This window comes from Salvia miltiorrhiza, chromosome 1, assembly GCF_028751815.1.
Source record: "Salvia miltiorrhiza cultivar Shanhuang (shh) chromosome 1, IMPLAD_Smil_shh, whole genome shotgun sequence".
Lineage (NCBI taxonomy): Eukaryota > Viridiplantae > Streptophyta > Magnoliopsida > Lamiales > Lamiaceae > Salvia > Salvia miltiorrhiza.
Window position 1 is genome coordinate 64321173 of NC_080387.1, and position 27795 is coordinate 64348967.

The window sequence follows — 27795 nt, forward strand, 5'->3', positions numbered from 1 at the left end:
TAATATATGTTTTGTTAAATTTCCTTTAATGTACCCGCTATCCATTTGTGCAACACAAGCAGCATTGTCCTCATATAGGACAGTGGGAGATTTATCATCTGCAATACCACAAGATCCGCGAATATGTTGTATCAATGATCTTAACCATGCACATTCTTTAGCGGTCTCATGTAAAGCGATAATCTCTGAGTGGTTTGAGGATGTAGTAACTAGAGTCTGTTTAACAGATCTCCAAGATATAGCTGTACCACCACAGAGGAAAACATAACCAGTCTGAGATTTAGCATTATGGGGATCAGATAAATAACCAGCATCCGCATAGCCAACCAATGTCATGTCTTGGTTTCTTGGATAGAACAAACCAAGATCTTTTGTACCTTGAAGATAACGAAGAATGTGTTTAACACCATTCCAATGTCTTCGTGTAGGAGAAGCACTGAATCTTGCTAGCAAGTTAACCGCAAATGCTATGTCAGGCCTTGTGCAATTTGCGAGATAAAGTAGTGCTCCAATTGCACTCAAATAAGGAACTTCTGGTCCTAAAATATCCTCATCGTCTTCTTTAGGTCTAAATGGGTCCTTATCTACTTCTAGTGATCGGACAACCATAGGTGTGCTAAGTGGATGTGATTTATCCATATAGAATTTCTCTAAAATCTTACTCACATAAGTTGACTGGTGTACAAGAATTCCTTCAGGGAGATGTTCGATCTGCAGGCCGAGACAAAACTTGGTTTTACCCAAGTCTTTCATTTCAAACTCCATCTTTAAGCATGAACGAGCTTCTTCAACCTCTTTGCGTGTTCCAATTATATTTATATCATCAACATAAACAGAAATGATACAAAAACCATTTTGTGATCTTTTAATGAACACACAAGGGCATATATCATTATTCACATATTCCTTCTTCAACAGGAATTCACTAAGTCGGTTATACCACATCTTTCCCGACTGTTTTAAACCATACAACGATTTTTCTAATTTCACACAATACATGTCACGAGTTTCATTTTCCTTCATATGAGGAATTTTGAATCCTTCAGGGATTTTCATATAGATATCAGCGTCTAGTGACCCATATAAATATGCAGTCACGACGTCCATTAACTGCATTTCTAAATTCATTGATGATGCCAGAGATATCAAATAGCGGAATGTTATGCCATCTAAAACAGGAGAATATGTTTGATCAAAATCAATTCCAGGTCTCTGCGAAAACCCTTGAGCTACTAATCTCGCTTTATATCTTGCCACCTCATTGTTCTCATCTCTCTTTCGTACAAATACCCATCTATATCCCAATGGTTCAACATTGTCGGGTATAAGTATTATAGTACCAAGAACTTTTCTTTTCTTTAGCGAGTTATACTCTGCCTCAATTGCATCCTTCCATTTCAACCAATCAGAGCGCTTCCGGCACTGTGCTACTGTTTTTGGTTCTGGATCCAGATTATCATTTGAAATAGTACATGCAATTGTAGAGACAAATACATCGTCTATTACAATAACATTTCTGTTATAAGTTTCTCCCGTATTTATAAAGTTCATAGCAACTTCAATGTTGACATCAACCAGATTTTTATCAATTCTCATTATATTATGATCTGGTTGTTCCGCAATCCCAGTATTAGTTAGTGCACTTTTAGAAGTACTGGGAATATCATCTACAGGATGATCCTCTTCAAGAGGTTGTTGGAGTGATATCATATTCTTATTTGATTTTGCTTTGCGGGGATTTTTATCTTTAGCACCAATAGGTCTCCCACGCTTCTGGCGTTCGGGATTATCAGCTGATTTATTTTGTCCATATGGAACTTCAATCCTTTGTGGTGCATTCATAGCAGGAATGTGAGATTTCGTCACTCCTTTATGATCAGTAAATACATCTGGCAAATTACTTGCTAAATATTGCAAGTTAATTATCCTTTGAACTTCCAGTTCAGATTCATTAGTACGTGGATCTAAATAGTGAAGATTCTTTTCATTCCATGAAATTTCTCGACATTGTGTTGAAGTTGGGCTTTTGTCTCCCCCTAATGTCGGGAAATGATCTTCATCAAAAATACAGTCAGCGTACCTGGCAGTAAATTGATCCCCAGTCATGGGTTCAAGAAATTTAATTATAGATGGAGATTCATAACCCACGTATATACCTAGCTTACGCTGAGGGCCCATTGTGGTACGTTTTGGTGGCGCTATTGGAGTATAAACTCCACAACCAAATATTCGCAGATGGGAAATGTTTGGTTCTTTACCACGTACTAATTGTATTGGGGAATATTCATGATATGCAGTTGGTCGGATTTGGAGCAAATTTGCAGCATGCAAAATCGCATGACCCCAACAAGTAATAGGTAAGTTTGATTTTTGTAGCAATGGTCTAGCTATTAGTTTTAAACGTTTGATTAAGGATTCAGTTAGACCATTTTGTGTGTGGACATATGGAACAGGATGCTCCACTTTAATACCCAATGACATACAATATTCATCAAAAGATTTTGATGTGAATTCACCGGCGTTATCCATTCGAATGGACTTTATTGGGTAATCAGGAAATTGAGCTCTTAATTCGATTATTTTGGCAATAAGCTTTGCAAATGCTTTATTGCGAGTAGATAATAAGCATACATAAGTCCATCGAGTAGAAGCATCAATCAGGACCATAAAATATTGAAATGGTCCGGAAGCCGGGTGAATTGGTCCACATATATCTCCTTGAATTCGTTCAAGAAAAGAAGGAGATTCTAATTTAACTTTGGTACGAGAAGGTCGTACTATAAGTTTACCTTTTGCACATGCTTCACAAACAAAATCATTTGAAGATGATAGATCTTTTGTTTGTATATTGTGCCCAATAGCATTATTAATAATCCGACGTATCATATTTTGCCCAGGATGACCCAATCGTTCATGCCATAATATAAAAGATTTTGGGTCTTTAAATTTTATGCTTAACGCAACATGATTGTTAGATTTAATATGAGTATAATACAACCCAGAGGAGAAAGAAGGGAACTTCTCAAGAATTTGTTTCCTACATCCAACATTTTGAGTGATGAGAAGAAATTCACTATTGTTATCGGTTTCAGTTTCAATGTGAAAACCGTTTAGTCGGATGTCTTTAAAACTAAGAAGGGTACGTTTTGATTGTGGATACAAAAGTGCATCATTGATAATTAATTCTGTACCCATAGGGAGTATTATAGAAGCTCTTCCAGAGCCGACAATAAGTATATTGTCATTTGCAATTGTAGTAACGCTCCCCCTTTTTTCAGTAAGAGTTTGAAAATATTTTCTATCAGTAAGTATAGTATGTGTTGTGGCACTATCCACTAGACACAATGTACTTTCATTCTCCATGAGTTGCAAGTTTGAGTTTGACATTCTAAAAGCAAAGAAGTAAAATATAAATCAAGAAAATAGCAAATAAAGATAGCAAAAAATGTCACAATAATAATAGAATTTTAAGTATTGCAAACAAACAAAAACAAACTAAATTACTAACCGTTTGCAAATAAAACATGAACCAAAAATAAAATCCTAAAATGTCTGAATAGTCCAACAAATCAAATTACTTTTGATCTCCATAATCTTCAAGATCAAGTTGCATTAAATCATCATCATCGGCATTAAACTCCAAATTTGCTTCAGGCAAACTGGCATGATGTATTTCACTTCGAATTTTCTTGCCTTTCTTGTTCTTTTGCAACATTTGATATGCTTCAACGAGGTGCTTGGCGGTACGACATGTACGACTCCAATGACCATCGCACCCACACCTGTAACAAGTTTGTTGTGTTTCTGGAGTTTGCTTAGATGTACTTGCTTCTTGTGGATGCGATGTCTTATGAAATCCTTTTCCATGACTTTGGAATCTAGCAACATGATTGTATCCACGACCTCGACCTCCTCTATAGGACCAACCTCTTCTACCACGTTGGGACCAATTCGCTTTTCCTCGGCCTCTCCCTCGACCACCTCTATAAGTGGTAGCATGTGCTTCAGGCACTGCTTGTGAACCAACTGGTCTTGCATTGTGGTTTCTCATCAAAAGCTGATTATGCTTCTCTGCTACAAGTAAAGCAGAAATGAGTTCAGAATGCCTAGTATAATTCTTGGCTCTGTACTGCTGCTGGAGTACAAGATTACTGGCATGAAAAGTGGATAGAGTCTTCTCTATCAAATCAATCTCTGTAACTTCTTGTTTACAGAGTTTCAGCTGTGACACAATACGGTGTAAGGTAGAATTGTACTCAATCACGGACTTGAAATCCTGAAAGCGTAAATTCAGCCAATCATATTGTGCCTGAGGGAGAATAATAGCCTTTTGTTGATCAAAGCGATCCTTCAGGGATTGCCATAGGACAACAGGGTCCTTTTCAGTAAGGTACTCATTTTTTAAGTCCTTATTCAAATGATGACGCAAGAAAATCAAAGCTTTCGCCTTCTGGGCGGAGCTACATGAAGAATCTGGAACTATAGCGTCACTCAAATCACATGAGGCGAGGTATATTTCAACATCCAAAGCCCAAGTCAAATAGTTACCACCATCAAGAGCAAGCTCGGTGAATTCTCTTTTATTGATATCAGACATATTCAAACTATAACAAATAATGAAGAGAAAAAAAAATTCAATTACCAATAGGAAAATAGACAATTATACACAATTATTTTTCAACCAATTCATTTAATAAATAACAAACAATAAATATTATAATTAAATATTCATTCATATTTTGCGACTTTTTTTTTTTTTTCAGCGTCCTGTCCACAAAATCCAATATTGTTCAACATCTAATTTCGACTTTATTTATTTCCATTTGGGTTTCTCGAATCGCAGCGTTGGTTTTCCAAATTGGAACGCTCCCAATCAATTCTCATATTTCTTCAAGTTTTTAATCTAGTACTAGTAATTTCCAGTTTGTATGAAAAGAAAAGGAGAATTCGTATGATGACAGTTGACCTAATTTATCTAATCATGTTTCTTCAATTATAAACTTCTCTCTCCAACACCAGACACTTCAATCAAAACAATACTTTTCAAAAATCACCGACTCGAATCAATTAGGATTTACAGAACCAAAAACCATCGACTTTAAACTTATAAAATCAATTAGGATTTAAGTTTTCAAAAAAAAATCAAATCCGTTTCTAAATTTTCTAGAAACATAATGTAAAATTACCTTGTAAGAAAAACACGATTTTTTCTTATGGTCTATCTCCGTGTTCACTCAATTGGCTAGAGACTCGTGCTGATAACGTATTGTAATATCTTCTTTATCAAGCAATACCAAATACAGAGAACAGAGATTTCAGAGAGAAGAGCAGGAGAGAAAACTGATTCTGTATTCTCATAACCGTATCAATACCGTTCCATCATATATATATATATATATATATATATATATATATATATATGAATAAGTAATGTACAATAATAATAAATAATATTATTTACAATATTAGTAAATTTATTGTATTCTCTATATTGTACTTATTTTTTTATATTTTTTATTTTTAATTTATTTTTTATTTTTATTAGAGAATACAATTAGATAACTAAATCTTATTTTTATTTTAAAAAATGAGTTAAATAATTTTATTTATTTTTAAGTAATTTATGGATACCACAATATGACTATTTTAGCATCACGCTAATTTTTATCCTTTATTCACGTAGAGACTAGAGAGAGACTAGAATACGGTCTCTAATTTCCTTCCCCATGCTGCACATAAATTAAGAAAGATGATTACCAGATCACGCATATCAATATTGTCGCAATTATAATTGAGTAGTTTTGTCAGCAGAGATTGATTTGGGGAAAAAAGTGTCACGAAGTATGAACCGAATGTATTACTGCAGAATGTCTCTATTTTTCCCTTTAGAATGTGATCAAAATAACTTTCTCCAAATTTAATTTAAAAAATCGATGTGTATTACCACACCAAAGTTCTACATCGTTCTTGTCTTTTTCCCAATTCAAAATAAAAGTTTGTGGCATATGTTGAGCATGGATGAATATGTGGTTAAGTTAGTTAACGAAACAAGTAAAATATAGTTGTATAATAATAGGTTGAGTTTTATTTATAGTGGAATAGAAAGCGAAAGATAGAGAGTTGTTTGGCGAGTCCTAAACACAGCACTCCGGAGGCAAACCCTGCGGAAAGCGGTTGGCGTCATTGCAATAGTTATATATCATGTAATTCTGGTGCACCCATTTCAGCTCATCCAACCTGTTAGACCCGCCGCCCTCATCCACACTGAAACCTCTGTACGCCGCCGTGAACGGAGCCTCACTCCAATCCGTCTTCATCTGCCCGCCTCTCGTCGCCCATTCATCCGCGTTCCATATGCTCGAGTACACTCTCATCCGCTGCTGCTTCGGGAACGGAACGCCTGCCTTCTCCAGGTTCTTGAATTCTTGAATTGAATACTTACACAATAGTTTGAGGATTCCAGAGGATTGAGTATGTATGGAAATCGGTGGTGGGATCGAACCAAAGGCGAAACTGCTGCTCTCTCTCTCCTTTGCCTTGAGTGTATACATTTGTATGAAGGGTGTAAGGGTCGCCGCTGAGGTTGCCCAAGAACTCGAAATCTATCTCGTCGTGATTCGGTCCATCAGAAGACAACTGCAAAATTAAACACATCTCTAAACAACCGCATTCATATTAATTTAATATATATGTGTGGGAATGACGACCAACATAAAGAGCGGTGACGGTTCCGGCGGAGTTTCCGGGCACGAGCTTGAGCTGCATGTCGAATTTTCCGAACAAGTAGTTGTGCTTGGACTGAAAGCCGGAGCCGGAATAGGCGTCTAAAGAGAGAGTGAGAAGATCGCCGTTGTCGAGGACTTTAGCGCGGCCGTCGCCCCATGTGATGTCCAAATCTTGGAAATGATTACTGCCCGAAACTAAGGATGAAGCGGTGAGAAATGAGGCCAAGAGGAAAGCAACAGCCTTTGTAGCCATCGTTTTTCTTGATTTTATTTATTTTTGTCACTGTTTTTGTGATTGAGAGTGATGGGTTAGTAAATTAAGAAATGCATGTAGATAGAAGTGCTACGTGGGATTTGGATATGGTTGTAAGATGACATGTGGAAGCCGGGGTTCATTAGGAGGAGCAGAGTTGGTAACAGCGCTGCATGCTTCTTCAATAGATCACCATTCATGATAGCATGAATCAGAAGGGTGACAGGAACATAGGAAATGTCGTAAATTTGTACCCGCATAATACCAAATTGGGGTTAATTTTCTAGTTACTATCGACGTTAGGCACGACTGAGGTCTGTACATGTAAGATTCATGTGAGCTGCGCAATCATCATATAAAGACTATTGGTTAATCAAAATTTGGACGTTTGGTATATATATATGCACATACCCACATCAGCGTATTACAATACTAGGAAATGTTTTTAGTAATTTTATCTAGAGTCGGCCGGGGCTAATAAGAAGGAAAAGTTTTTGTGTTTTATTTTGTCAATGAATTATACCAATGCTTCGTCCTTTCCATTTATTTGAATATGAAAGAGATGTATTTATTAATAAAATATAACAAACTTACATAAAAATATAAACAAGTCTTGATAAGCAGCAATAAGGCTGACTATACAAAAAGGTCGGCAACGACGACGTGTCAAGTTTGATAAGAAAGATGACATTAGTTTTTGTTCTTTGTTCTGTGAAAGCTGCAGATAATAATAATAATAATATATTTATTATTATTATTATTATTATTATTATTATTTGAGATTATGGGCTGGGCTTTAACTGAATGGGCTGGGAATATGCCTACATAAGACCCGCCGCTACATGTGTAATTTCCCTGTCCAACTTGTTTGGACATTGATAGATAAGAGTAGTTTGTAGAATAATTTGTAAGGCGTTTAAAGTTTGGAAATTATAAATTTTTTAAGACATAATCTGTTGGCAAGGTCTTGTACACTTGAACTAAATTTCGTACATAAGCTTTATATTAGTCTGAATTTAAAAAACGAATCGATTTGAATAGTTTGTAGCATATTAAATGAAGATTTGTTGAGAGTGCATGCATTCCTCGGGGAGGCCCATTTCATTTGAGTTGGTGGCGCAATGTGATGTCGAAATGCTGGTTGAAGAAGAATTGAAATAATGCGGGTGTGGCATTTGAATTTTGAATTAACACGCCATTTTCCACAAAGGAAGAATTCCTGATTAATCCATTTGAAGGGCGGGACCAGGTATTTTTTGAAACTTGAACTTGGGACAGCTGGATCAAACATTTTTATATACAATATATCCCTCCACCATATTAATTAATTTTGATTTATCATATGAACCTCAAATTGGATTATTATTTTGAGATTTATTTTTATGATATTATAGATTATGAACGCTCTAGTTGGATTCCTTCATTATCCACCAAGAGAACTTTATTAATCGTTCATCGTAAATGCTATACTTAATTAGTGAACTATATCATCTTAATTTACACCAATATATCAATGGTGACTCAATATATTTTGTTTTATATATAATTACTAGATATATATGTGAAAATGTAATAGAATTGAAGATGAATAAGAGGATTTTAATATATTTTATTTTACATAATTAATAGATATGTGGAAATGCAAATGAGTGATGATGAAAATGCCACATGTGACACGGCTTTAGTGGGTGAAAGTGCATGTGTTTTCTTTCTAGTGGGCTCGAGTTTGTTCATTTGTGGGACGGTGGCAGCGTGGGAGTGGGACAATCTAGCTAGCAACTTGTATTGGCCAGCTGAGGTCTCACAATTTTCGTGGACCAATAATGTTGCCAAACAACTTATATAAAAACATTCTTTCACTCCATTCTCATTCTCCCTGGCTTAAGCATTCAATAGTTTTACACAAAATGTAACAATGAAGCATCTCGTATAATAGATTAAAAAATATGAAAATAATGGAGCAGAATAAAAAAAAAGTGTAATCAATTAATGGAGCATTCAGGTGGAGGGCCCTGAGGGAACCTTGGTTGATCCGTGCAATAATCATAGACCATGTAGTCCCTCTGCAGCCTCTTCATCTCCTCCCTGCTCCTCTCATCCAGCTCTGTTTTCAGCACCGCTCTGGTCGAGAAGTCGGTGTGAGTGCAGGAAGAAGTCCGCCTCGTGTAGAACCAGATGCAGCCGTCGGCAGAAAAATTCCGGTAGGAAACCGTGAAGGGCGCGGCGGTCCAGTCGGTCTTGACCCGGCCGCCCTGCGTGGCCCAGTCGTCGGCGTTCCAGAAGCTCGAGTATAATCGCATTCCCTGATCCTTAGGGAATGGAACGCCTAGATGCTCTGCGTTCTTGAATTCTCTAATGGGAAGGCCGTCCACGTAGAAGCTGAAATTAAGATGATAGCTATGAGAAAGATTAATGAATTAATTAGTGAAAGATTAATTAATTAATTAGTTGGTTACATGATGCATTTGGGATTCCAAAGAATGGAGTAGGTGTGGAAATCTTGAGCGGGGTCGAACCAAAGAAAGAATTGCTGCTCTCGCTCGCCTTTGCCCTTGATGTAGATGTTGGTGTGGAGTGTGTACGGATCGCCGCTCGAATTTCCCAGGAACTCCAAATCGATCTTGTCGTGCTGCTCGCCATCCGATAATAACTATCATCATCAACCAATCCCTCAAATTCAAATTCAAACTTTCTCCTTTAACTTACAATTTCACTTCATACACTATAAATTAATTTAAAATAACTGATTACGTAAAAATGAAGTTTTTTTTTACAACAAAAGAATGAAAGTAATTAAAAGATATATAGTGATATACGTATAACGGAACACGTGAGTTTTAATAATACCAAGCCCAGGCCTGACATTGCATTTATGTTGATATAAATCACACATTTAATTGCAATATACAACTTGCACTAGATGTGACTTTCATTTATAGGAGTATTATATTTCACGACCAACTTGTGTAGCAAATAGATTTTGAGTAGGTCTTGTATATAAGTTGAATGATTAAGTCGGAGGCAATTAAATACTCCTATATGATATGCAATGCAAGAGAAGAAAATTGTTACATAATAAGTTGCGACCGTTCCGGCAGAGTTCCTCGGCAGCAGCTTGATCTGCATATCAATTCTGGCAAACAAGTATTCCTTCTTTGACTCGACGGCGGCGCCGTATTTTTTGTCGAGCATCAGCACAAGCTCCTCGCCTTCGTCGACCACCCGGACGTGCCCTTCGCCCCACGACACGATGAAGTTCCGGTGGAACGTGCCATTTCCGATCATCAAAGTGTGCACGTGCCTGCTCTCACACAAAATCAAAATTAATTGATTATTTAGGTGATCGTTGGGGTTAGTTGTGGGCTTGTTGATTTATTAAGGTGGACCATGAATTTCTCCCATTTCAGAAGATGGACTACAGTTGTGGCTTTTATTGATGGACACTAGATAAGAATCTCTATCACTTATCACATCTGTTATTATTAATTTCGTCCCTTTTAATAATTTATTCTATCCCTTGTCTGCAACTCTCATTTTCTTCTTCTACTGCTCCTTCCTTGCCATGCTGGTTCCATTCCTTTCCTATTTCAACACCACACCAATTATTACTTGCCACGTGGCGGTGCGACTCTGTAGCTTCATTCTTCCATTTTTGGACAAACTTGTCTTATTAATTTCACACACACTATAATGCAAGTCTTTTCTGGATCTAGTAAGGGGCAGATTAAATAGTTAAGTGCACGAGAAAGAGATTAATTTGACATAAGAACTGATTAATCTCGTAATAATGCATGGGTCAAATCCAGAAAATAAAGTCATATATGCAACTGGATAGGGTTAAAATTTCAGTCTCATAATCCATAATTCTCTTTCTCAGTTTAAGCCTTGCTAATTAAGTGCATACAACGACCCCTAATTGAAAAAAATTAAGTGCGTACAAGTATACAACACTACATTAAGTGCATTCGATCAAATAAGAACCAAATATGAAGATCTACAATTAATTCAGTACTTTGTTGAATGAATTCGTGATCCAGGGTTCGAATCTCATGAATATATATATATATATATATATATATATATATATATATACACATATATTTGAATTCATCATTATTCATAACAAATTCATCAAGCTTCATGATTAATTCATAATTAATACACATATTTTATAATAACCACTCCTCCCAGTGTGTGCATTATATAATTTCAACATGAAAGAAGAATTTTGTAAATACCTTCTTGTTGCATCTAGATTACGTCGAGACGCAGAGGCTGATTGAGATATGATGATGTCCACCTGCAACAGAACACACATATACACGCAGCATTCACGTACGTATCAGTCCACGAGATAAATAGGAGTATATACATAAAAACATATATATATAAGTACAATCTGCGACCTTGAAAATGAAGATGCAGAAGAGTATAAGTCCGAAATAGGGGAGGAGTTTGTGGGAACGAGAGGGGTGGAAATGAAAATTTCTGGGAAGCATGAGAGTAGTGACTCTCTTGGAAGACATGATGAAGAAGAAGAAGAAGTAGTGAGAGAAATGAAAATGAAATGCATTGTGTTATTTAGTGAATGAACATGGCTTCTTTTGTACACTCACCTTCAAAATGATCCTCATTATTAGTGGTCTCTTTCAATGTATCATGTCTTGCTTTTGCTTCACTTGTTGGAAGAAAATTTACAACCATTCCTTTTCTACATGGTTTATCCATGCCTTGGATTCTTTTCAATTCCTTTGTTTTTTTATGAACAAAATTAATTATTTTTTATATGAGTTTTTTAGATAGGATAAGGTTCCGAATTTACGAGAAATTAAAGGTATATATATGAGTTTTTGGATGTGTTTACTCACTAGCTCTAGCTATTAATTTGTGCAATCAAGTTCAACTATACGTGCATGGAATCAGATTTGTTTGAATTATTTGAGTTGTTTTAGCTAATTAAGTATTATCGGGGAGTTTTTTTCCCCCTATATTTTCATTAAAAATCGGGGGAAAGCTTTTTGGCTAAAAAGTAGGCTTTCAAATATTAGAGCATCCACAATGGAGATGACCTGATAACTGACCTGATAGAGGGGAGATCACATTGGGTCAAAGAGGCTGCAGTGGGATGACATGATAGCTGACCTGATTTTTTTAGTTTTGATTTCTGTATTTTTCATTTAATTTTAATTGCACACATTTAAATAACACAATTTACTTCAAATTTAAATTGCATTAATTTTAAAATCCTAAAAATTACATACAAAAATTACATAATTTTTTATTTGTTTTTTAAATGTGGATCAAATGGGTTCATAGCCATTGGTTAAAAAAAAGGAAAATGGGGGTTAACGGCTATGTTGGCCGAATATTCAATTTTTTTTTATTTTTATTAAGGGGCGTGTAAGCACGCGCCTGATTTTAAAGAAATTAGGCTTGACCTGATAGATCGGGTCTGTCTCGACTAGGTGGGGGTCCCACTGTGGATGCTCTTGTCATTAATAGTGTTCCAATTATAAAGTACTACATATAACTCTTGATTACTTTGACTATATCATTTTATGTTTATTATATATAATTATTATTTATATAAGTTTGTGTCGGAATGTATAATCTCCAATTAATTAGGGTTTATTATCTTGAAATAAAATTTAATTAGGACGGATACATCTTACATTTGAAATTTGAATGCATTGGGTCGAGTGTGTCTCTTGTATTTAATTTGTAGTTTGTAAAACTACATGCATGCATTTGTCATTGTACAAAAATTAATATTTGGGTGAGTACGACTATTGTTGTCCCTATCAAAAAAACTCAGCTTATTCATTCTGCTTCCTCCTGCCGACACACTCTCTCTTTCCTTTTCTGTTAACAAATTTTACTAATATTATTTTAGAGCTAATTATTAATAAAAACTACTCTTGAAGTTTGACCTATTTCAAAAGGGGGGAAACAACACTTTTCCATCCGAACATAGCTCATTTTTACTTTTTGCGACCGATCGAAATATATATCTCTGACAATTTTATTATTATAGCTTACATGAAATTTAAATGTGAGCTCTAAATATAACTATGCAAGTGCATTTTGAATATTTAGTATAGAACTCAAATTAATTGATTAATTTCGTCCTATATTATATGCATTTCATATTCACAAGAAAACATGGTCATAGATAAATTTAAAAGGAAATAAAATTATAAATTCTGCGAACCGTAGAGCAGGTCCCCCTACTATTATGATAAGGACTGGTGTTGCGTCAATGCAATGCAATCACATTGATTTCCTCCCAAATTCATGTCGTACGTAATTACAACGAAGTATTCAACTATTCATGATTAATTATCTTTCCGCAGTGAATTTAGATCACAACTTGCAACATATATACATATAGAATACATAAATGAATAGTTTTTTATAATAATACTTTGAAAGATAAGGGAAAAAGTACTGTACACACGCAGTCCATATATGGCCAATTTGTATTTACTTCAACAATTAGAATTTGAATATTTATTATGAATTTTTTGTGCACTTAAATTTGAGAGAAATTATGAGTAGAAAATACAGTTAATGTAGCTGAAAAATTAGTTGAAGAGTTGAAGTGACAAGATAGAAGGGGGAAAAATAAAATTAGGATGAAAAAATGAGAAATTGAAAGCGTTTGGTACATAAATGGAGAGATATTGATATGAGGTAGCTGCTGCTTTATTACTTGGTAGTGGTAGCAGTAAATTGTGTGTCCAGCTCAAAACCTTCAAGTAGCTATGGCCGACAATTTCCATGAAGATTTGGACGTAACAAGAATGAGTATCTGTTGGGCATACCGACGCCTGTCTTCAACTAAACCAAGTGCTGTTGCTGCTGCTGCTGCTGGGTCCACAACAATTACATCATCATCTACAACACAACTATTGCGCTCATCCTAACTCCATATATAACTTCAAATATCACAATTTCATTCATTTTCTTAGCATTCTACAAACTACAAAGTAGGAGTATTTCATTTGTTTTGTGTGATTGCAACCTTTTACTTGCAATCATTTTATGGGGGGGAAACAGTAATATTGCACTTGAAAAGCCATTGAATTTGAATGAGTCAGCAATAAGGTATGAAGAGTGAGAAAACAAGCAAGTTTACTACTAAGTCCTACAACCCAATCACTTCACCACTGTACAGGACACTAATACAGAGATGCATTAAACTTGAGTTCCGATATGTTCCTCCTATGTTTGTCAGACACTGCTGATATGTACTTGAACAACAAATTCTAATCTTCTAACTCCACAAGCTGAGCTCGCCTTTCAGCTGCTTTCTTCCTGATGAATATGCCCCATCTCATCGCTGCTTTGATCTTCAGCCAACCCACAACCGCCTTCCCTGAACGGCTTCGCTCCTCGTTGTAGCTAAATCCCGGAGAAGGCGACGATATGTAAGATGGGAACCCGTAACCGTCTTCCGGACCATTAATGGGGGCATGGCCGCCCATGCTGAAAAGCCGGAGCAGGTGCTGCATGTCTTCGTTCTCCAGCATTTCGTGACTTCTCATACGAATTTCCTCCTCAGACAAGAAATCGACACCCTTCTCCCGGGAGCTGGGCCAATCCTCGAAGGGTAATGCTTGGTGAAGAGAAGAGTTCCCTTCTTGGAATGACGAAGTCGATTGAGGAGGACCAAGGGCGAGGTCATATGCATCGCTTTGGAACTGGTTGGGATGGCTGACCTGATGGTTGTTCGGTGCAAATGATGTTGCATCAAACTGGGGGCGCGGACCAGGACTTATAAGCTGAGACGGATTTCGATATCTTGCAGCCATATCATCATTATAACCTGAACCTGGGTACATTAGCATATTATCCCACCATCCGTTGTTATTAGTTATCGACTATCAAACAATGGAAATATTGCTTTCAGTAAGACGATGCTCACCTCCAGCTAGCACACTCTGATCCACCGATGGCTCGGGGGGAACTGAAATAGGCAATCTCTGCTGCGTAATCTGATTGACTGTGGTATTAGGGAAATTGACCGGACTCAAAGGAAGATCGGTCAATGTGCTTGACTTCTTTATTTGCTTGAAATTCAGCAGCGATTTTCCATCATACTCAACAACTTGACTCCAGTTATCATATGCTTTTTTCACCCAAGTGTCCACATATACCTGCGAGTAAATAATACTCCATTTAGAGAATATTTCACAGCATCCAATAGTAATTTAGAGGCTAATCAGATGAAAACATCGAACTAGAAGTCAAATTTAACTACCAAGAAAACTCATTTCAGAAGAAAATTAGCAAACCTTCTGGCTATCAGAAAGTGAATCCGCAGGATAGTATTGATCATCAGATATAAGACCGCTCAATTCGTAGATATTGTTAAAAACAACACCTACATTTCTTGTCTCGTCAGGATAATATATATAAAGCTTCCCACTCAAAACACAAGTCTTGGCATGTTCAATGAGAGCATCCCACATCTTATTTGACATACCACTGCCAAGTATCTGCTCAACCACGATTTCAAAAAAATAAAAATAAAATGTCAAATAAGCACTTGTACCAAATTAAATAAACTCAATTAAAAGGGAAAAAGGAAAAGTACAGGTACTTACATTCCTCAACTTTTGAGAGTCCCTGACCACAAGCCGAAGGAAATCCTCCACGGTAAATATCCCAGCATTATTAAGCCTTCTGTGGAATGACCCATCCTTCCCGATCTTCTCCAATCTCCACACCTCATCACTCAAAGCAGGTGGATAATGTTTCTTGTACACTGTCAGGAGAAAGAACATATGTCAATCCATAAATCAACATGAAAAGCGAGCAACAATTACTTGACACTAATGAGAAGCTTATAATGCACGAAAGAGTGAGAAAACTACATCATAAAGACATTACTTAAGTATAAAAAGGATGACCCAAAATAAAGAAAATAAAGAACTTGAACATAGTGTAGACATGGTATCCAGATGCAGTATGGAGTTGTGCACAATAGATGGAGATTCAACATATTGTATATAACATAAACAACCAACACAAGTAACATGGTTTCCATATTGTTTTTTGGACCTAAAGCCTAAAATGCGTGTTTGATAATTGTCACTTACTCTTCTATCTTGACCCCCTTATCATAAAAACAAAAAAAGCCTTAATTAACTTAAAGAAAATGGATAAAAGGTACGTTCAGACCTAGGCTAGAATTATTCTCCCCCACCTCATCCCAGCCCCTCTCAGCCTCCCCAGTAACACCCCTTTTTTTCTTAACAATCCATGATCTGACATCAGTATCCTATGGCCCTAGAGCTGTTATATCCGTGTGTCATATAGGAACTAGAGCAGTTATATCCATGTGTCATAGAACAAAGTTAGAGATTTAAAAAAAAAATGTGCATACATTCCCCTCGATGATCTTTGACAGTAAAAGCTTCCGTCTTTGCTTCACGAATGCGAATTCCCTCACAATATCCTGATGCAAGTTTCAGGCCAAGTCTGAATTTCCTGCTCCTTATCCAACTTGAATTATCTGTAAATGTAAGATCTCCTAGAGTTCCAACACCTTCCTTGAGTGTGACTTGCAAATCCCCAGTCAAAAGAGGCCTCTTTCCCTCACGTTCTTTCACGACATGGCTATCAAACTCTTCCTGAGTCCAGCCTTCATCATTTTCATTATTGAAGTCACCTTCTAGCACAAGAATGTCCAGCTTAACAGCGGATTCAGGTCCGGATGTTACAACATGGCCTGTGTTGGCATCAATTAGAACAACATGAATAGCAGCACCCTGCTCACCCTCTACTTTCGCCCCAGTAAACAGCGGAAGAGAAAGCCTGGACTTAAAGTGAAGCTGCAGATTTCTCCCATCTGGCCCTTCAATCCGTTTAGGAGATGACCTGAACTCTCAAAGTCTTAGGAAGAATTTCCAGGAATAAAGGCAGTTTCAATAATATAGTTGAGGAAACTACTGATGAAAATAGAAACCAAGACGTTTGACCAATGAACCAGACTAGAAAAGATCCATTTATGAATTTTTCATTTTTTTTTATCTTTTTAAACATTTATCTTTTGGATGAACAACAATTTCTGGATGAATGGCATGTGAGGAAATATACTGGCAAGCAAATAAAGAAAGATTTCACTATGCACAGCAAAAACATAAACAAGAAAAACTATCAATATGATATGACATTAGTAAAAATATGAGAGAGAATTGTGTCAACACCATACTAAAGCAGCCCTCATAATTTCATCAAAATTTTCTACTATCAACACATATTGATAAATTATTTCATAAGTTCAAATGAAGCAACCAACCTCCCATTCAGCATAGCAGGACCCAGCTTGGCCAAAGCTCGTTCCACTTCTTCACTAACCTGTTCAAGATAAGTTATTGTACAGGCATCATATAAAGTGAAACATGGAATTCTTTTTTTCACTAGGACAACATACAGTACTTTACGTTAGCCGTTAGCTAAAAAGGCCGTGTGTAATATTTAACGAAAACTTTTCATTTCATGTTTCCGCAAAAGTTTTCAATAAATACAAGGGAGAAAAGGGTGTACACAGACATAGGCTCAGATGTATGTTCTCAGTAAACAATTCTGAACTTGGACAATAAGCCTTGATTGTCTGTAGAAAATTTCTATAGGAAAAGTGTTGCATTGGAATAGAAAAGGTGTTCATTTTACCACTCTCCGGAGGATTGGTTCTAAGGATGAACAAAGCTTCTGGAGACTATCCACCTTTAGAGCTTCGACAATAACACTGCATAAAACAGAGTAATATATTAAACATTCACTGTCATACCTTACTTAGCAGCTATTCGAATATAAAAAAATGTAGAAATATATCTCAAACTACTAATCAGTGAATAAATTTTAAAAAACAAAAAGAAAGAAAGAACGCAGCATGCTTTAGCCAGCACAGAAACATGAAAAAACTTTTTCCAGACGGAGAATCCTGCACCTGCATCCCCGGCTGATTGACACGTCAAGCTATCACATCATATACCCTTAACATATTTGTTCTGAAAAGTATCCATAAATACTAAACTTAGGGGAGTATGCAACATTTATAGAGTTTATATCTTAATATGTAAACCGTGTATAATCGCAAACATCAATTGGTTTCCAGACATCCTCAATTAAGGATGAACTAATTACAGAGTACGTGTGTGTGTGTACGCACGCCATGGTAAGTAAGTGAGTTCGTGTAACATATTGATTGTAAAGGGACATAAATTGCTCCATATTAGTTTACACATTTCCAGCCGCCAGCCAACAAAAGAAAGCTTTCAAGAAAATCACCAGAAATCTAAAAGAACACTTAAAACGGCAAAACAGGGAAGTAAAGCAATCCCTTACTCCCTCATATTTCCGTATAATTTCTCCAGAAATGACACACAATTGCATGGTAGAAATCAAACAAATAAATGAGAGGAATAACAATCTTGATACCTAGCTAAAGCAGGCCTTTTTCTCTCGGGCTCCTGCTCTTCATCTCCACCACCATCCAAACTCCTTTTTCCTCTTCCTTTCATCGAGTTTGTTCTTTCCATATACCTAGTCTGCATTTACACTTCAACACGCCCAAAAAAGGAATTTAAACAAAATAATTCATAAATTCCCAAAAGTAGAAACAACCCTAAGTTGAAAAAACAGGTCAAAACAGATCTTAATTAGCCCAAATATCAAAAACCCGTCCTAAATTTCACCTCGAAACCCCAGATCCCCCAACCGAATCAGTCAACGGATACAAGACACTTGTTCAAGTAACACATATACTGATCAAAAAGAAATTCACCTGATAGGAAGCGAAAAGCAGCTGCGGGTTCGGAATAGTGAGCGATGAGTTGTGTGTGTGCGCACGCGCGTGTCAGCTCGTGAAATGGTGTATTGCTCTGTCAGAGTTTGGATGATTGGTGAATAAAGACACCAGAAATACGATGTGGTGTTAAAGGAAGAAGAAATCTTTTTGGATTTTGATATTTGATTATTCTTGTTTTTTATGGCGATTAATTAACAGCAGCAGTTGTTCCTTGTGCTCATTTTAGATCGATCCATTTTTTCTCTAGATACTCGGCAACGATGTCGATTTTCTTTTCTTTTAAGGCATATTTTCTTTTTTTTTTTCAACTAATAAAAGATTGTTCTTAGTATTTTCTCGTTTTTAATTAGTTAGACTTTCGTGATCTTGAATAAAACTCAAATTATTGTGATTGAGATTATATCGTGTACTATATTTTATAATTAATATGTTTTGTTTCTTATCAACATCCTTTGAAATGAGAACTTCATTTATAACTATAGTATTATTAAAACCAAGGAAGAAAGCATTGAGCTTGTTTGAACTTTGATTATTACATTGAGAGTTTTGGGGTATAAAAATTGGTTTTTGAAGCAATTATACAGTAGTAAAAATAGAGGTGACATCCGCCGATATCATTGGCATAACTCAGGTGACAAAACTAATATACTCAAAGACTCTCTTTTATAAGAGCTCTTGAGTTCAATTTCGTCTATGTGCGAATAATTTTCTCACTTTTATTTAGGTTCCTATTTTTGTGTGAATAGTGTTATGCTTGCATGCAATTGTTTCTCCACTTTTATGTGGTGCACAGATTCCGCTTACATTTGGATTGATGATTTATTTATATATTAAATTAAATTACTATTGTAATTTTCAAAAAGAAAAAAGAAAAGAAAGAAAGAGTAGAGGTGGCATCCTATCCAAAAAAAACAGTAAAAGTTAGCGTTTGTTTCTAGGAAGAATATTTACTATGAATGCCAAATTGTTTGAGAAAAAGTTGTTAGGGTATGCATTTGATTTTTTATTCGATTTTTTTGTTAAAACGAAATGAAATGAAATTAAATTTATATTTAAAAAAAATCAAATCAAATCGAATTAATTGAATTTTTTAGAATTAAGACTGAAAAATCAAAATAATAAAAAAATCAGAAATAAGAAAAAAGAATAATTTAATATCAATATGTGTACATATATACATATATATATTAATAATTTTTTGAAAGAATTAATATATTATTATATAAATATAATTTAGTTTTCGTTTTGTTCGTTTTTACAAAATCAAAGCGAAAAGCCAAATTCATTTGAAAAATAAAACCAAACCGAAAACCTAAAAAAAAAAAAAAATTGAACCATCTTTTAATATTTCGGTTTGGATTGATTCGATTTCGATCATTTTGCTCACCCCTATTATGTACCATATTAATATAAACTATTAGTGTTAAATCATGTCTTAAAAGTTAGTTTAGCAGAAAAAAGATATTAGTCAAATTTTCTAAGTGAACTTGAAGCATAAAATTATACATATGCTCTCGTCCCATAATTTAATATCCATTTGAAAATAACACGAATTTTAATAAAGTGATTGAATGTGTTGTAAGTTGAATAAGAGTCTCACCTTTATGAGAGTGTTAAAGTGATTAAAGTGAAGTAAGAAAACCACATATTATAGGATTATATGGAGTATTTTTTATTAAAAATAAAAAAAGATATTAAATTGAGGGACATACTAAAATGAAAATATAAATAGTATTCCTTCCATTCACTAATTCAAGGCCTAGGAGAGGAAACACGAGTTTTAAGAAAAAATATATTTTTATTAGTTGGAGAAAAGGATCCACAAAATGTATTATTTATTGGTTGAGTGGAGAAAAATGCATTGTTTATTGAGATCCACCAATTAAAATATAAATAAAAATTACTAAAAATAGATAGGCCTTGAGTTGGTGGACGGATCAAAAAAGAAAGTAGGTCTTGAATTAGTGGACGGATGGAGTATTAAATTATGGGACGAAGAGAGTATATTTTAAAATTATCAGGCTAACCAAAATGAGTATTAAGATATAGAAAAAAACAATAAACTAGCAATTCAAAAAAAAAAAAAAACATTGATAAAGAATTATGATTGTTGGATGACCCAATTTGTTTTGTTTTTGAATGAAAAAAAAGCAAAATGTTGAATAAGTAGAGCGGAGACGTCAAAGGTATGATGTGGAGTTGTGGGCTGATGGATTGCGTCATTTTGTGGTGTCGAGTATCAGGACCTACGTTGTTCGCCCGCCGCAGCTTTTGACTTAGCTTCGTTTTATTCGCCATATTTGTTAATTGCCAGCTAGATATTTTAGTCCTTCATTTTATCTTTTTATTTTGTTGCTTTGTAATGTGTACTAAGATTGGGTGTTAAATTAAAGCTTCCACACAGTATATATATTTTCCAATTATATTAACTTAATCAAAACAGTTTCTCCGAATCACCGACACCCATCTTACGCATTTGAACTCAAAGAAATAGGTCCAAAACATTGAGTGTTGAAGTCAAAACAGTAGTAAGTAAAGTAGAGCCATGCATTGTTGAAAAATCCTCAATAAACTCGCGCTGCACAGGCTGCGTGATTTTCTTTCTGTAGGCCGAACTCGTGAATTCTGGCGTACACTTTGTCGAGGAGACGACGGCACGTGTCCCGAGACGTGCAAGGCCCGCACATAAGGTAGATGACATTACCCAATGGCCGCATGTAGATGCCGTCTCCGCGGAGCGTCTGCAGGAGAGAACTTGCATACGTCGAAGCATACCTGAAAATCACGCACCCCCACAAATTTCTTGTTTAAAACAGAGTATTCGCTGCCTGAATTGAAGAATGTAACACGCAATAACTTGACAAGTGGCTCAAATAGTGCAGGCGAAGAGACTAAATACCCAGCATCGGAGCCTTCGGCTTGAATTTCAATGGCGCAGAGAGTCCCCAGCGATACCACTCTATGGACTGCCGGAAGAAATGATATACGCGCCACTAGCTCCGCTTCCCACAACTGCAGATGTCAGATCGGGAAAAGCACTATCAGGGATTCATTAGCCTAGAATGCAGCTGAGCATGGTCTTAGTGTAAAATGGAAGAGAAAGCATATCCTGCTGTGAAGCAAACAATTAGGAGAATTGAAGTACTATTATTTATGTAAACTGCTATTTACATCCTGAAGCAATCTTGATTCGGGTATCAGATTCATGTTCGTGTTACAGTCCTTAAACCATTGGATAGATTTAACAGCAGCCGCACACCCCATGGCATGAGCGGAATATGAATGCCCGTGCAGGAGAGCCTTGAGCTGAAATTAGAGGAGTGTCCATTCAGTAACGTCTTTGTCAGTCAGGATAAAGTACATGGAAGTAAAGTTTTCTTGCACCAACATTGTGATAAATATCCCAGAAAAATCAGCATTGCCGATGTATGTTCATTGACCAGATGATGCATAATTACCTTAGAATCTCCAGTAAATGCTTCAAAGGTAGCCTCTGAAGCTAATGTAGCAGCCAAGGGTATGATGCCACCGGTCATCAGCTTTGCAAAACAGGCAATGTCCGGCTCGCAATAGAGCATTTCAGCTGCAGTCTGCAATAAATTGTTTTGACCAACATGAATAGGGGTTGGATTGATGATAAAGGAACACGATTGAGAAGATGGGGTCAAATTCCTCATAGTGAATGAGGGTCCGAAGCAGATGAGAAGAATAAAATAAGACACTGCGAATTCTTGGATTCGGGTGTCATTGTTTGATCCACCAGTCTAGTCCATCAATGGTACTTTTGCCACGGCTGGGTTCCAGGATATTAACTCTTCTAACTACAGTTTGGCCATCCCAGAACAAATGTTTGAAATCCCATCTAGCAGCAAGAACTCATTTCCCATCTCCCCAGCAGAAAAAGACCTTCACTTGCATAAATGCAAACTAAAAGTAAGAATGTACAGTATAAGTTTGCCAACTACCTCTCTTCCGAGGCGCCAGAATCCTGTGAAGACCTCATCAAATATCACTGGAATTTTTCGACGTTTGCATTCCGTAACAAGTGTACGCTGATACAATGGATCAATCATTTGCATCCCACCAGCACCCTGTACCACTGTAATTTATTGTGTTTAAAAGCGTATGAAGCTTGCTAGCTTCTTAAAGTAGGACTGAAAAATCTCAGAGGCTAGATTAACAGACTTCATGTGAAAAGGCATATTAGTTTCCACATTCCCATTTTTTGACATTTCTCAGATGGCTCATAAATAGAAACGGTGGTGACATCAGGGGGCAAGCTAGATACTTTCTGACAGGAAAATTCCTGCTATTTTGAAGAAAGAGCTCATAATTTAGGAACGGTGTATATCTAAATCTTATGCACACACGGTGTAGTTTCAAATTATTCAGTGTGAGATATCTAATACAAACTTTAGGACAGCAACTGCAACCTCATTCTCTAGTGACCAGCAATGTGTTGGTGTTTCAAAAAACCTCCTTAAACCCTAAACAATTTTCAAGACCTCAAGCTCAAAGAAGATGAAGGAGCACAAAACTAGTTTCTTGCCTGGTTCAACTATCAATGCTCCAATGTGGGAAAGCGCATTACAATCTGAGAGCAATTCCAACTCTTGTAATATAGAGGAAGTGTAAAGGCTTGCGAGACCTGAAGCATCTCGGCTTTTCTTGAAAATTTCATCACGTGAACTGAAAGCTGCAAAAGAGTCCAAGCATTACATAGAGAGGGGGGAGGATAAAACTCATCTTGGGGATACAGCATTATAATGCTTCACTTACACAAGCTTCCATGACCTGAAATCACAGACTGCATTTTCTGAGGGAGGGAAACTTCCCATGAGCCCTCATACAAAGCAACTGTTGGTGGATCTAGAAAGAGACCCCTTCCACTATACCTGTCAATTTTTGTGATCCACTATTAGAAAAAAAATTTAACATTATATGTATCGAATGGACTAACCAACAGAAGACCAATGTGGATAGGAAAAAAGATTAGGTAAAGCAGAATAAGGCTCGACAGAGGGTGACTTTGGGAAGGAGAACGATGAAATTGGATTGAAAAGTATGTCATAGCAAACAAGAAAGAATCAATATGCACAAAACCAAGATAACATTTGCATGCTTATATTAAAAACATCATACCAGGGTTGCTGGAGAAAACCAGTATAAGAGGATGGTGCCTGGGCTTCCATAGCACCTAGAGTATCACCATGATAAGATCCTCTAAGAGCTAAAACCTAATTCATAGAAAACATAAACTCCAGATTATACTACTTCCAAGTACAGGTCATTAGAAATGACTGAATTGAAAATTTAACATCAATGTACGTATGTATGTTTCATTTCATTAAGCACAGAACCCAACACAAAGCATCTCAAGGAAATGACGAACACTGACTCTCACACCAATGGGCAGCTGAGCATGGAACTTGCTCATCACCAAATGGGAAAAACAGAAATAAACAGAAATATATATACACTTGGTCATAAAATTGAGCAATATATATATCATGCATCCACAATGGTTGGACTCACCTTGAGATCAATGCATTTTCCATTTCCATCAGAGTTCAAATGATCCGAGAGCATTTCATGATCGGACAAGAACTTGCGGAATGCCATTTTGAGAGCAATTTCTACTGCTGTAGACCCATTGTCAGAGAAGTACACTCGAGATGCCCATCCTGTGAACATGACTGTAAGTTAGCAGAGATGAACATGCAATTTCAGAGCACAGAGTCATCACACATGCCACCACTTAGACGTTATGAACAAGACTGAAGCATCACAGAGTCCTTGAAAGTATCCAATCATGTATGGAAATGGTATTACAGTACACCAAGTCATCAAAATCCATATATTAACTTCCAAAATGAAGCAGTCAACTCCCAAATATCATGAGTAATCGACATAATTTTCCCTAGACCTATGAAGTGTTGGAAGAAAGGCACATCATTGTCCTCTTTACTTCAAGATGAGCAATCGACACCAAATTCCCAACGACCAGTGGATTTAAGAATTGAACTGAAATACACAACACAAGATGTTTTGAATGTTCAAAATATTTTAACAAAACTAAGCACAATGATTTTACATCGCAAGTTGACTTGATTTTAAAATGCTCCCCCTAAAAAGAGCTCCATAGCAGAAGAATGTTGTTCAAATATGCATCACTAAGTACTGGTTACATGCAAACCCTTGCAAATATATTACTAAAACAATAGCCTTTCTGTGTGCAAGTCCAAAGCATACAAGAAAAATAACAAAATGTAAACTTGCCTTTTCCTACACCTTCAAGCAAAAGTTCAGCTAATTTGAGGGCTGGCTCATATACATTCTCTGGAAACATTACATGCCCATACCTTGCAGCAGTGTAGCCCATATCTCTAGCAAGTTCAATCTGTAAGCGCCTAAAAATAAGGGGTAATGTAACTGAAGAGCTAACAAAATTATGCATGCAGACTGTTCCAAAATAAATTAAATAAATTTATTCTCAGATCTTCAGAAAATGATTTATATTTCATGGAATTAGCAAGTCGGAATGAGCACTACAATGCACAGCATGAACTCTGGAGCTCAGAAGTCAAAAGCATGTCACAGCCAAAACATGTTCCAAGGTTCATGTCCAAAGGCAACTTTTATGCTTATATTACATCACAACCATTATGGGTGAGATACAAGGAATAGAAAACTTACCTGCAAGTTAGCATCAGGACCCTGTGTCCACCAACTTGCACAAGCATCAAATTGTTGAGAAATCATATCAGAACTCTGAAACAAAGCCATGTGAACACAGTAAGCCTAGTCAGCAATTGTATTATTTAACATGTGAATAAACTAAATTAAGGACACCACTTAGAACTGGCAGATGAGAATAAGAATGTCTTTGTTGTGATACACATAAAAACTTAACATACACCCCTTGTAAAAATACTAAATATGCTATTTCTAAGCGAAAAACTACACTAAAAAGGTGAAAATACGAACCTTGAGAACAGAGAAGTTCTCTCCACAGCGTGAATCTATGACAGTAACCTTTTCCTCAGGTACAAGCTTGTGTTGGGTGAATGGCCACCAGAAGGCATCACATGATTTCTGGGGCATTTCATGCAATCTCTCGGTCCTCTCCAGAAAATTTGAGAGCATTATCTCCTTGAGAGAAGTGAAAACTGTCTGAGATTTGTCGAACCAGGAGATCAGATCATCTGACATGTCTTTTGGAATAGATGGAAGCACTAGTACAGGCACCCTAAGAAAGGCCAAGAATGCTTTTTATAGATTTTAGAATGCAAACATAAATTTAACATGGACAACAAGAACTTATCACTTGCAAATAAATTGGATGACCGATGAAAAATTAACAAATTGATATACAGTTCAGATACCCAGATAATTCAGCTTCTACAAGCTCAAACTACTGTATACATACAACTTCTCATTGACTAACGAGAAAAATTTAAAAGAGCTGAAAATGAGAAGAAGCTCATTACCGGTTTCGAAAATATGATAATAACGGAACCTCATTCATGAGGCCATGGTCTTCAAAAACAACAGCAGCAATATCATATCCTCGAAGCTTTAGACTTTCATAAGCAGATATAGTTCCTGAAATACCACCTAATCGTCCATCCCCAACTAGGATACCCGGGAGGCGGAAAGGGCTGCTTCAACAAATAAGAAACATCAAAGTACAAAACAGAGTAAGATAACAGCATATACTATTCTCTTACATTTATCCCAAAAGTAAGCTCCTAACACAGGAGTTGTCTGCTTAAATAAACTATCCTTCTTCCACATCAATTATACAAGTTTTCCATCACACCTTCAACTAATATCATTGAAGAAGAGAGGTTAGTTTCTAAGATTCTTTGATATATACAATAGACGTAACATGCATCTCCACCGAAAAGTGTAACTTGGACGAAGAATTTCCATATTTAGAGATATAACACATGCAATACCTTCCTTAGGCATATTTAATAATTCAAGTTTAACTTCAAAAACCATAACAATGTCTTCCAACATAGCCTCTACATCCACTTGAACAACGTGGTTCTATAGCATGCTAACAGTAAGCTGATAAAATAAACACGCACCGATATAGATCACACTGAAGAGATCCAGACGGCCCAGGACTGGCCACGCCACCAGCAGTCTCAATCACACTCATGACTTGCACTTCTTCTGTACTACCGGAATTTCCTACTGTATCATTATCTAAGCATCTTCTCAACAAATCCAAAACCTCAGAATCACTGATCATTGCTTCTTCCCTCTCCGCGGCTAAATGAGGTGAAACGGCCTCTTTCCACGCATACAGCGTCTTACAAACAGCCTCCGACACTGGAAACTGCTCTACTCCATTGCTCTCACTCCCCTGCAATTTCCTCTCCTCATACCAATGTAAATTCTTCAATCCACAACCAAACTCACCACCTTCAGCTAGCAAACCGTTCCCTAGAACTTCATTCGCAGCCGGCATGGAAGCTTTCAAAACGGAATTTGAAGCAAAAACCGAAAACGGCAGTGATTTGGAAACGTAAAACTGGCAGAATTTTCTATAAACAAAGCTTGAATCAGAGTCATCAGGAAACCCAGTCTGAATAGGCTTGAGATAAACAAATCTCCTCTTAGAAAATGGTGCTGAAGAGGAGGAAAGGAATGACATGGAGAGACCGGCCGAGACAAGGGTTTTCCCGAGGGAAGTGTTGGAAGCCCAAATTGTGTAAATCGGGTGAGAGAGAGGATACTCTACCGCCGAATGAAGGCAGCGGCGGTGGCGGTGGCCAAAATGGGATTGTCTGAATAAACGGCGGCTGAGTGAAACGGCGACGAGGACTGTGTAGGGTGCCATAGCTGAGTGCGTGCGCGTGGCAGTTGAGTGAGTCAAGCTGTGAAGGTGGGGGGGAAAGGGTTTTAACGGTTACGACTTATAGATTGCGAGGATTAGTTACTTCATTAGCTGACCTCGACTTTACTTAATTTACCTATATTCCCTC

General features: G+C 36.6%; 4 protein-coding genes and 1 pseudogene across 6 annotated transcripts; all 5 read right to left on the reverse strand.

Moving 5' to 3' along the window:
* Positions 1–3516: 3516 nt before the first annotated feature.
* LOC131004862 (uncharacterized) lies at positions 3517–5342 on the reverse strand. Its single transcript, XM_057931618.1, has 2 exons — positions 5187–5342; positions 3517–4604 (listed from the first exon to the last, which is right to left on the reverse strand). The coding sequence occupies exon 2, from the start codon at positions 4595–4597 to the stop codon at positions 3575–3577; it is 1023 nt and encodes a 340-aa protein (XP_057787601.1). The 5' UTR covers positions 4598–4604; positions 5187–5342; the 3' UTR covers positions 3517–3574.
* A 579-nt stretch (positions 5343–5921) lies between these two features.
* Positions 5922–7233, reverse strand: LOC131004873 (probable xyloglucan endotransglucosylase/hydrolase protein 23; annotated as a pseudogene).
* Positions 7234–8816: 1583 nt separating this feature from the next.
* On the reverse strand, positions 8817–11634 carry LOC131004882 (xyloglucan endotransglucosylase protein 7-like). Its single transcript, XM_057931638.1, has 5 exons — positions 11385–11634; positions 11217–11278; positions 10051–10279; positions 9435–9628; positions 8817–9357 (listed from the first exon to the last, which is right to left on the reverse strand). Exons 1-5 carry the CDS (start codon positions 11502–11504, stop codon positions 8961–8963), a joined length of 1002 nt encoding a protein of 333 aa, XP_057787621.1. The 5' UTR covers positions 11505–11634; the 3' UTR covers positions 8817–8960.
* Positions 11635–14042: 2408 nt separating this feature from the next.
* Positions 14043–19163, reverse strand: LOC131004890 (calmodulin-binding protein 60 B-like). 2 transcript variants are annotated; one of them, XM_057931649.1, is made up of 9 exons: positions 18773–19163; positions 18427–18547; positions 17659–17734; positions 17285–17343; positions 16370–16863; positions 15588–15748; positions 15276–15479; positions 14906–15137; positions 14043–14812 (listed from the first exon to the last, which is right to left on the reverse strand). In XM_057931649.1, the coding sequence occupies exons 2-9, from the start codon at positions 18540–18542 to the stop codon at positions 14247–14249; spliced, it is 1908 nt and encodes a 635-aa protein (XP_057787632.1). In that variant the 5' UTR covers positions 18543–18547; positions 18773–19163; the 3' UTR covers positions 14043–14246. The 2 variants fall into 2 exon arrangements, with proteins under 2 accessions (XP_057787632.1, XP_057787641.1); XM_057931658.1 differs by having other exon boundaries at positions 14043–14806; positions 18773–19159.
* A 2076-nt stretch (positions 19164–21239) lies between these two features.
* Positions 21240–27755, reverse strand: LOC131004901 (bifunctional dethiobiotin synthetase/7,8-diamino-pelargonic acid aminotransferase, mitochondrial). 2 transcript variants are annotated; one of them, XM_057931670.1, is made up of 14 exons: positions 26893–27755; positions 26287–26457; positions 25784–26045; positions 25493–25567; positions 25076–25196; positions 24332–24480; positions 23939–24033; positions 23576–23691; positions 23346–23492; positions 22762–22895; positions 22255–22386; positions 21968–22102; positions 21696–21808; positions 21240–21571 (listed from the first exon to the last, which is right to left on the reverse strand). In XM_057931670.1, the coding sequence occupies exons 1-14, from the start codon at positions 27648–27650 to the stop codon at positions 21361–21363; spliced, it is 2619 nt and encodes an 872-aa protein (XP_057787653.1). In that variant the 5' UTR covers positions 27651–27755; the 3' UTR covers positions 21240–21360. The 2 variants fall into 2 exon arrangements, with proteins under 2 accessions (XP_057787653.1, XP_057787659.1); XM_057931676.1 differs by lacking the exon at positions 21240–21571 and having other exon boundaries at positions 21692–21808; positions 21942–22102; positions 26893–27743.
* Between the last annotated feature and the right edge of the window lie 40 nt (positions 27756–27795).

Bases quoted from the DNA above. Each gene is read 5' to 3' on its own strand.
- LOC131004862 (XM_057931618.1), bottom strand. From the start codon at position 4,597: ATGTCTGATATCAATAAAAGAGAATTCACCGAGCTTGCTCTTGATGGT.
- LOC131004882 (XM_057931638.1), bottom strand. From the start codon at position 11,504: ATGTCTTCCAAGAGAGTCACTACTCTCATGCTTCCCAGAAATTTTCAT. The intron at 11,279-11,384 runs GTCGCAGATTGT...GTTCTGTTGCAG, and splicing joins TCTGCATCTTCATTTTCAAG to GTGGACATCATCATATCTCA. The intron at 9,358-9,434 runs GTAACCAACTAA...TCTTAATTTCAG, and splicing joins TGGAATCCCAAATGCATCAT to CTTCTACGTGGACGGCCTTC.
- LOC131004890 (XM_057931649.1), bottom strand. From the start codon at position 18,542: ATGCAGACTAGGTATATGGAAAGAACAAACTCGATGAAAGGAAGAGGA. The intron at 17,344-17,658 runs GTAAAATGAACA...TATCTTGAACAG, and splicing joins AACCAATCCTCCGGAGAGTG to GTTAGTGAAGAAGTGGAACG. The intron at 15,480-15,587 runs GTAAGTACCTGT...GTGGTTGAGCAG, and splicing joins ACTCTCAAAAGTTGAGGAAT to ATACTTGGCAGTGGTATGTC.
- LOC131004901 (XM_057931670.1), bottom strand. From the start codon at position 27,650: ATGGCACCCTACACAGTCCTCGTCGCCGTTTCACTCAGCCGCCGTTTA. The intron at 26,458-26,892 runs GTGCGTGTTTAT...TTGTTGAAGCAG, and splicing joins CTTCAGTGTGATCTATATCG to CCCTTTCCGCCTCCCGGGTA. The intron at 21,809-21,967 runs GTAAATAGCAGT...TGACATCTGCAG, and splicing joins AATCAAGATTGCTTCAGGAT to TTGTGGGAAGCGGAGCTAGT.